Source organism: Trematomus bernacchii, unplaced genomic scaffold, assembly GCF_902827165.1.
Source record: "Trematomus bernacchii unplaced genomic scaffold, fTreBer1.1, whole genome shotgun sequence".
NCBI lineage: Eukaryota > Metazoa > Chordata > Actinopteri > Perciformes > Nototheniidae > Trematomus > Trematomus bernacchii.
Genome location: NW_022987801.1, coordinates 2993090 through 3002937, shown reverse-complemented (window position 1 = coordinate 3002937; position 9848 = coordinate 2993090). Strand labels below are relative to the sequence as shown.

Genomic DNA, 9848 nt, shown 5'->3' with positions numbered 1-9848 from the left:
GGCAGACTACGTGTCACCCTGACGGAAAGCAGACAGGCTTCTCTGCTGCGGGCAGTCTGCAGGCTGCGTCAGGGGGCGACGGTGACAGCTTTGATCATCATGCAGACTTTGGGTCTCATGACGGCTGCTCACTCCGTAGTGCCACTCGGACTGCTGCATGCACGTCGCATGCAGATGTGGTTTACCGGCCTTCGTTTAGATCTTAAGACACAAACGACGTCTGGTGGCCATCCCCCCCCTCAGTAGAGAGCAACCTCCCATTCTGGGGGTCCCCAGAGAAGCTGCGGAGGGGAGCTCCACTGGGGCAGGTAACCTCCTATATCACAGTCTTCACAGACGCTTCAAAGAAAAAGAAAGTGACAGGATGGGGGGGACGTGTCTAGAAAGGGCTGTGGGTGGTTGCTGGCCTCTGGCGGCACAGCAACCTCCTGGAGCTGCAAGCAGTGATGTTGGTCCTACAGCACTGCAAACCCTTAATACAGGGCAAACAGGTGCTAGTAAGGAGCGACAACCGCACCACAGTGGCGTACATCAACAGGCAGGGCGGAGTCCGCTCAATAGCCTGGTTGACCGCAGCAGAGAACCTGTGGCTGTGGGTTTCACAGATTGTGTTGTCTCTAAGGGCTCTTCACATCCCGGGACAGGAGAACAGGGGGGCCGACCTCATGTCAAGAGGCGGACCCCTGCCAGACGAGTGGAGGCTTCACCCGGAGGTGGTGAAGCAGGTCTGGACTCAGTTCAGTAGAGCAGAGGTGGACCTGTTCGCCAATCGGCGCAACAGCCACTGTGCCCTGTGGTTCTCCCTGGCTCGGTGGGACAACCCGCCCTTGGGGGTCGACACATTTGCACACGAGCCATGGCCAAGAAAGCTGCTAAACGCCTTTCCACCGCTGCACCTTATCCCCCCCCTCCTGGAGAGGGTGAGGCGGGAACAGCTGTCAATCATCCTGGTGGCCCCAGATCGTCGCCTGGCGCCGTGGTAATGCGGGGGTAACACAGATGATGGTGGGCCAGCCCTGGGCGATTCCTCAGGTCTGGGGAGCGCTGTCTCAGGAAGCAGGTGCAATAGGGGCGTTACCCACTCTGGGCCAACCTCTCCAGGCTTGGCTCCTGAGAGGGACAGGCTGAGACAGGTGGGGCTGTCTGATAACGTTATTCAGACTATCCAAGCAGCAAGAGCAGAATCCACCACAGCTTGTTACAGGCCAAAGTGGGCAGGATTCCGGAGATGGTGTGAAGGAAGGAGTCTAGAGCCTCTGTCGTGCACGCTGGGCTCTATTCTTACCCACTTACAGATACTGGTGGACAGGGGGCTGGCTCATTCCACAATTAAGGTGTATGCAGCAGCCATTTCGTCCTGCCATGAGGGATTTGGAGGCAGGTCAGCCTTCAGTCAGCCGCTTATGACGCGGTTTTTGCAGGGGGTCAGGAGGCAGCGCCCAGTAGTGCACGCCTCAGCCCCGCAGTGGGACCTGCCGTTGGTGCTCGAGGTTCTGGTCACAGAACCATTTGAGCCTCTGGAGCTCTCCTCCCTGAAAGCACTGTCATGGAAGACAGCATTGCTACTTGCCTTGACTTCGGCTAAAAGAGTATCCGAGCTGACCGCTCTGTCGGTACACCCAAGTTGTCTTTTGATCCGGGGTGACCGTAGTGGGGCGACACTCAGGCCGAACCACTCCTTTACTCCTAAGAGTATCAGAAGTTCATTCGGATCAAGGGCTATTCAGTTAGGTGGCTTTAATCTTCCACCCCATATTGGGGCCAGGGAGGCTAAATTGCACCTCCTCTGCCCAGGGCGTGCGCTAGCATGCTATGTAGAGCACACGGCTGCCATTAGGCGCACTGAACAACTGTTTGTGTGCTTTGGGGATGGTGTGGCTGGAAAAGCCCTCTCAAAGAAGCGCCTAACAGGATGGCTATGCAGGTGCATTACACATGCCTATGGACGGGCGGGGAGAGCCCTCCCCACTGGGGTCCGTGCACATTCTACACGGGCTGTGACTCTCCCCGCCTGCCATGGGCAGAGCCTTCCTCACTATTGTCCATGCCCACTCTACACGGAGCGTGTGTGAGTGTGGGGGATGTGGTGCACTTATGTTTTCCCATGCTCCTGAGGGACCTGGGGAACATGGTGCGCGGTAGGCTCCAGACGGAGTCTCCGCACAATTTTTTTCCATGCACACTCTACACGAGGTAAGCGTGTGTGAGTGTGCCTTATCCAAGTTGCGGCCCCGACTTCTCCACGGTTACAACCGGATGGGAGGAAGTGGGGATGCAGTGGATATTAGCCAAAAGCCGGTCAGGGACGGTGTGGTGGGTCGATGTTGTTGGACGACAGGGCGTTTATACATCGGGGCTCCGCCCACTGTACCCATAGAGTCCAGTAGAGGGCGGAGCCTGTGAGAGATATAACGGGGGGTTACGTATTGTAACCCTAGTTATATAAACACAGGCGGAGCCCTCTACCTGGAGGCCCTGTCTTTCCTAGTCCGCTCGCTGAAGAGTGTATAGGATAGTGGGGCGGCGGCTGTAGCCGCCTTATATACTGTGGGCCTGCGCGCACATTCAGGTAGGCTCGCCCCGATTGGCCGGCTACGTTTACGTAAATTCAGTAGGTGAAAGCACGCACAGCATGATAGAGTAGTACCCATAGAGTCCAGTAGAGGGCTCCGCCTGTGTTTATATAACTAGGGTTACAATACGTAACCCCCCGCTGTGTGACACTGCACCACCACACACATCATAATATCTCACCATTTGAAAGACTCCTTTTCAATCTAAATGGATAACATGTTGTCAGTGAATGTCCTTGCCTTTTATATAATGAGTATATTTTATTTCTCTTCTATTTGCAATGTATCTGTAATATCAATAAAATACCTAGATCTTTAAAAAAGCAGTACCATAACTAGTGTATACTTATTACTCTCAAACATTATTCTGACAGCTATCACATTGCAGATTAAGATTTTACAAATACCAAATGATCATATATTACACATTAAATGAATCAACAGTATATTTACCCTATATAATGTAGTTAAAAACAGCAACTCCTTCCACACGCTTTGGTAGCAATCATTTTATATTTAATATAATTTGCTGATACCTTTGCTGATGCAATGCAGTATTTTTACCCGTTTGTGTTGATACTTTTATCAAATGTCACTTAAATTGCATTTTATTATTGTTGGTGTATTCATGTTAAAGGTCCCATGTCATGCTTTTCCGGTTATTACCCGTCCCCTTGTGTGTTATGTAGCTTTTTATGCATGTAAACGGTCTGCAGAGTCACAAACCCTCAAAGTACACCCTGTAGTGAGTAAAACTCTAACACAGAAAATACCTGTCTATGCTGCCCCAGAACGCCTCGTTGGGGATTTCTCTTTTTCCATTGTCTACTTTTGGGGAAATGAAGGGGAACATCATTTAGACTAAATAGACCACCTAGAACACATTTCTGACAAGTAACCCCCCCCCCCCCTATAGTGACATATGTCACATTGGGCTTTAATGGTAAAATAACTCTTATATAGGCCTAACTTCATTAATGAGGATGATTTTTTTGGTTTAAATTAGTTTGAACATTCTTTGAATTGAAGAATAAAGAATATATTAACTAAATATAATTTAATCAGCTAAATTAACGGAGCAGATTATAATCATATTTCTAATTGTGCATATATGTCACTCCGGGTTTACTGTGAAAGTTTAGGGTTAAAGTCCCGATATGACACCAGTGTCACAGCGATATTTATCTCATTTGTTTCATATCAATTTGATCAATAAATGTTTCCACAACAGGTTAAATGTAATAAAGGACATGTTATGTAAGCATTTTCATTCTTAAATGGCTTGAATTTGACCTTTAGCAACAACAACAAAAAGCTTTTGAAATGTAGCTTGTTATGTCACATGTGTTAGCCTGGCACATGGAGATCTTGGACATGTTGTTATGGGAACACAAAGTCACATGACCTGGCCCATGACCCACCAGACTGTTCAGGGTGTGTCACTGAGACTTCATGAGATAAAATAAAGGCTAAAGCTGTATAAGGAACTTTCCAGAACATTTAAAGTTCATGTGACACCTGGTGGGTCCTTATCGGTTAAATTCGAAATAAAAAGAAAAAATATATATGTTAACCCTGCACATTGTTTATGATTACTGTTCAATGTTTTCATCCACTTTAAGAGCTTTGGTGTGACAGCGTTTTGAAGTTATTGATAATATATTAGCCTCTCTGCTCCACACTACCTCTTTTTAAATGTGCACAGCTCTCCATTCTGAATATTTGTCCTATTTTTAATTTAATGTTCTCAGTATCTTGCCTATTAATAGCCTACTTGTGTAAATATGTCTTTATTTTCAATTTGTTATAATAGTCTTAATAGTTTCGATATGATAGTACTATTTTTTGCTCCTTTTTAACTCAAAGTCCACTTACTAATTTCTGTCTCCAGTGCTTTCTACTACATCCCATAATCTTCTCCAATGGATGGCCCAGTTGTCTTGGAGATGGCTCAGTTGACAAATGTCAGATATGTTGGAAGATCCAGAAAAGTTAATAAGTAGACCTTAAAGGTGGGGTAGGTAGGTTTGAGAAACCGGCTCGAGATACACTTTTTGTTATATTCCATGGAATGCTCTTAACATCCCGATAGCAATGAATATCTTAAGTGCTTTGACAAAAAAAATCCATAAAAAAATGTCATCTGTGGAAGCCGTAGTACTGTAAAAAGCACGACCAATCATTTTAGCCGGCCCGGCTAAAATAACTGGATGGCCTACCTGCCTGTCAGCCTTCCATCTGTGCACAAACTTATCTCGTGCCCTCATTGGTCATGTGCGCGTTCGTGTGTGTTGGAGGAGGGGCTCTGTAAGGAAGTAGCAGATTTCTTCCGGCTGTGTATTTTCAAATTCTAGCGCACTTCTCCAAAATTACCTACCCCACCTTTAAATCAATGTTTTAGTTGATGCATTTATTTAGGCTACTTGATGGTCATACGACTAGTCCTAGAATATTCCATCCAATTAAATCGCTTGCAGGAGTGAAACTAGTTTTATACGACTTTTATTTTGAAATTGACAAGCAGAATAAATGCATTGTGACTAGTTTGACGATGACCTCACAATAGGTAAATGAACAGCGGTAGACAGTATCTCATGTACTTAGACACTGTACTTAAGGACAATGTTAAAGTACTTGAGACTAATCCTGCAACTTTATACTTCTGCTCCACAACAGTTCGATGATGAAGAAACCATCACGTCTGAAAGGCTACATGTGAATAGAGGGGCAGAAAACCATCTTGCACATTTACATTTCAATCTTGAACAAAGAACAGCGGTAGACAGTATGTCATGTACTTAGACACTGTACTTAAGGACAATGTTGAAGTACTTGAGACTAATCCTGCAACTTTATACTTCTGCTCCACAACAGTTCGATGATGAAGAAACCATCACGTCTGAAAGGCTACATGTGAATAGAGGGGCAGAAAACCATCTTGCACATTTACATTTCAATCTTGAACAAAGAACAGCGGTAGACAGTATGTCATGTACTTAGACACTGTACTTAAGGACAATGTTGAAGTACTTGAGACTAATCCTGCAATTTTATACTACTGCTCCACTCCCATTCAGTGTACTTTATACTGCGCTACATTTATTTGATAACTTCACTTAACTTTGAAGATTCAGAACACTACAAAATATAATCAAGACATATTTTATCATGTATTATTATAGGTTAAGATAAAATGTTATTGATCCCATGGTGAATTTCCTAAGCTACCCAGCAGTGTATAATGTAATTTAAATCAGCTCCTCCACTTCAGCTCTCTGAAGCAGAAATAAATCATTCTATGTTGTGTTATGTAATGGCTGTAGTATGAAGGTACGAAATAAAGTTTTGCATTTTGCAGTATCGGTAAAAAGTGGTTTATTATCAAAATAAACAATACAAAAAGTAAACAATTAACAAAAATACAATACAATAAAAATACTATGCAATACAACAAAAAAAAATGTTATTGCCACAACTGTCTGTAAAAAGAATTAGCCACATCTTTAAAAATGAGTGAACTTTTAAAAAACGAGTCACATGTGAAGACAACTGTCTAGAGACAAGTGAAATGACTAGGTTTGATTTTTCTCTAAGTGCTCGAAGAAGCAATTTTCCACGCAAATCAGGAAGGGTCTAATCTGATGAGGTGGCAACAGCCGCAGTCTGTGCTCAAACACTTTGGCATGGGCCGCGAGTATGTCATCAGGTCCACTCGGGGCCAACTGTGCCAGAGTTTTTGTTATCCTCTCCAGCAATGTTTTTGACGCCTCAACGACGGACTCCTCCTGCATCATCCTGCGCTTTGCCGGAGGCCTTCGAGTACTGAGTGTGCATGGCCTCTTTCTGAGCGGTGTCGGCTCAGCATCAGAGTGGAAGGACTCCTCAGTGGTGCTGGTCGAGGTTTCACTGCTGGTGTCACTGCTGGTGCCACCGGGGGGTGATTCTGCAGCCACCAGACGTTCCTTACATTTTTTTAAATAAATTCACAGTTAGTTGGATTTAATACCATGGCTTCTTAAAACTGTTTACTAAGCATTCATAACAAAACAATACCCTGAAATGTGTGTGCCATTAGTTCGGGGTGTGGTCAAGTGTGAGAGGCACATTGTGATGGCTCTATTCAGATGCTAAAACGTACTTCTAGAAGATTCAGAACACTACAAAATATAATCAAGACATATTTTATCATGTATTATTTATAGGTTAAGATAAAAGTGTTATTGATCCCATGGTGAATTTCATAAGCTACCCAGCAGTATACAATGTAATTTAAATTAGCTGCAACATTAAGGTGATGATCACATCAATAATTATAATACAATAATATATATATTATTCTGTTATTGTTATATTTACCACTGTAACCACCAAATGAATGCAAATAATGTTTTTGTAAATGAAAGAAGCAAGAAACACTTATTTGTACTCAACAAATAAAATAGTTACCGTGATGGTGAGGTTCGAAGTACTCTCCTTCCTTTTTGTGTAGGGCTCTAAAAACTGCAGCCTGGTCATGATCCGCAGCTGTCTGTACTCGGTTCGTAGAGAATCCCACTTCTTCCTCAGCGCTTTCTCTGAAGCACACAAATAAACGATGTAAGCATTGTGGCTAGTTAGCATGTCCAAATCATATCTATATGCAGTGCCAAACAAGTAGCAACAGCTAGCAACAAGATAACAACAAAACACAAGGTTGAAATAACAAATTACATTTCACGTACGCTGGCAAACAATACAAAACCAACAGTTTCTGCTAAAGAGCTCAATTGATGAAAAAGGAGAATCTTACCTGAGAAACCAAGTTGAGATTCAATCTCTCGCCAGAGTCCGGTTTTCACTACTCGGTTCGAGTAATTTGTCTCTGTAATGTCGTACAGAGCTGGCCTCTCCTCGATCAAGGTGATGAGCAGTTCTTCGTTTCCTTCATTCCAGATCGCCATGATGACAAATAAACCGATGAGATGAAAATGAATAGCCGTCTGTGTGTGTGCCTTCTTAAATAGTTTGTTTACGTCCCTCACTTCCGTTTCGCTTCTCATTCGCTAGCTGAACAGCCAATCAGAGTGGTTTCTTGGTCCGACTTCCTGTGTCCGACGCATAATGTTGAATTGGCCGTGAAAGGCCAAAGTGCCTCCGGGATATAAAAGGTAAAGTTTAACAGACTTAATTAAATGGATTGAACCTGTCCAGTTGTGGGTTCTGTTGTGCAAACTCAGTCATTTAGATCCAAATTGTTCAACAGCTAACTCACTGTAACAAAATGTGCTTTTGTCTGCAATGGGCTCCACAAACACTGAGTGAAACAGCTGTTTGCAATGGAGTGGCAGCCTCTATAATTAACGAGCCCATATGATATTAAACCATGATTAGTAAGGCTTAAAACTATAGAACAATATGTTTCTGCATGTGAATAAAATAAATAAACACAGACAGGAATCACTCCCCAGGTTCAAAAGGCTATTTCCAAGATATAACTACATTGTTTAATATTCCCCAAACTCAAACCCACCCAGACATGTCTGACTAGATAAAGAACATTAACATAATATGTAATCATTTATCAGCTCTGTTTTATGTCTCCTTTCTGATGGTATAAATCAGTGGTTGAAACATAGCACAACTTTGAGGTACTTCCTTTTATAAAATCGTTATATTACTTCCTACTTTTCGGAGGCAAATATTGTACTTTGTACTCCACTGCATTTATTTGACAGCTTTAGTTAGTAGTTATTTGGCCTATTCAGATTAGTTTACTTTAAGGTACTTGTACTATACTTGTGTATAGGGAGGCTGTGGCTCAGTGGGTACTGTAGTGTGCTGGACTTCGAATCAGGGGATAGCAAGTTCGAGTCCCACTGCAGTCAACATGTCGTTGAGTCCCTGGGCAAGACACTTCACCCCAAATTGCTCCTGTGGGGATTGTCCACAGTACTGAATGTATGTAAGTCGCTTTGGATAAAATAATCTAACAAATGACATGTAATGTATTTCATTTTGTGCAATTGTATTCTTCTACTCTATGACACTGTGTGCCCTGTTTATACTCTAATTTGATTACAAAACAATTTATGTTAAAATCATATGATGAAGTTACTGATCTGCAGTTTCTAAAGTTGCCTACATGTATTCATTAGTGATAATAGAGAATATAACAATATTGTATAATAATACAGTTTGGTTAAAAGAGCCATCATGATTATAACACAATGAAATGATGAACATTATTCTGACTTTAATTCATATCAGAAGAGACTATTTTTTATTTGCACACTGACCATATAGGCTTCATTGAAGTTCCTGTGTGTGAACACTAGGGGGCAGCATGGCCTCCAATTCACCCGTTTTCATCATTATTAACAAACAGATCACGTAGCAAAAATGTGCCTCTGCAATGCAGGTCAGTGGGTTAGTGGAGGATCCATACTGTCTGCTGCTGCTGTGTGACACTGCACCACCACATCATATTATCTCACCATTTGAAAGACTCCTTTTCAATCTAAATGGATAACATGTTGTCAGTGAATGTCCTTGCCTTTTATATAATGAGTATATTTTATTTCTCTTCTATTTGCAATGTATCTGTAATATCAATAAAATACCTAGATCTTTAAAAAAGCAGTACCATAACTAGTTTATACTTATTACTCTCAAACATTATTCTGACAGCTATCACATTGCAGATTAAGATTTTACAAATACCAAATGATCATATATTACACATTAAATGAATCAACAGTATATTTACCCTATATAATGTAGTTAAAAACAGCAACTCCTTCCACATATACGCTTTGGTAGCAATCATTTTATATTTAATATAATTTGCTGATACCTTTGCTGATGCAATGCAGTATTTTTACCCGTTTGTATTGATACTTTTATTTAAGTAAATGTCACTTATGGCACTTGTATCACCCGAAATTGCATTTTATTATTTTTGGTGTATTCATGTTAAAGGTCCCATGTCATGCTTTTCCGGTTATTACCCGTCCCCTTGTGTGTTATGAAGGTTTTTATGCATGTAAACGGTCTGCAGAGTCACACCGCGGAACTCAGCCTGGGCACACACACAAACTCCCAGCCAGGCTGCGGGTGTGTGTGTCTTTCGGGCTGGGTTTCGCTGTGTCTCGCTGTCTCGCCATGGGCTCACAGGGAGGGGGTGGGGCAGGAGCTCCAACAAGCCGTTTAGGACAGAGAGTGAATACACATACTATACAGAGATGCTGTATGAGAAACCAATGTGAGTTTGGAAAATTGCACAATCTAAATGTATTT

The 9848-nt window shown here is 42.6% G+C and overlaps 1 protein-coding gene across 1 annotated transcript; it reads right to left on the bottom strand.

Annotated features, from left to right (window-relative positions):
- Nucleotides 1–5970: 5970 nt before the first annotated feature.
- LOC117498093 lies at nt 5971–7700 on the bottom strand. The gene is made up of 3 exons (XM_034150163.1): nt 7363–7700; nt 7020–7147; nt 5971–6535 (listed from the first exon to the last, which is right to left on the bottom strand). Exons 1-3 carry the CDS (start codon nt 7610–7612, stop codon nt 6146–6148), a joined length of 768 nt encoding a protein of 255 aa, XP_034006054.1. The 5' UTR covers nt 7613–7700; the 3' UTR covers nt 5971–6145.
- Nucleotides 7701–9848: the final 2148 nt, after the last annotated feature.

Excerpts from the sequence above, each read along its gene's own strand:
- LOC117498093 (XM_034150163.1), bottom strand. The coding sequence starts at position 7,612 with ATGAGAAGCGAAACGGAAGTGAGGGACGTAAACAAACTATTTAAGAAG. Across the intron at positions 7,148-7,362 it reads ATCTCAACTTGGTTTCTCAG|AGAAAGCGCTGAGGAAGAAG; the intron begins GTAAGATTCTCC and ends TGTGTGCTTCAG. Across the intron at positions 6,536-7,019 it reads CTTCGAACCTCACCATCACG|GAACGTCTGGTGGCTGCAGA; the intron begins GTAACTATTTTA and ends AAAAAATGTAAG.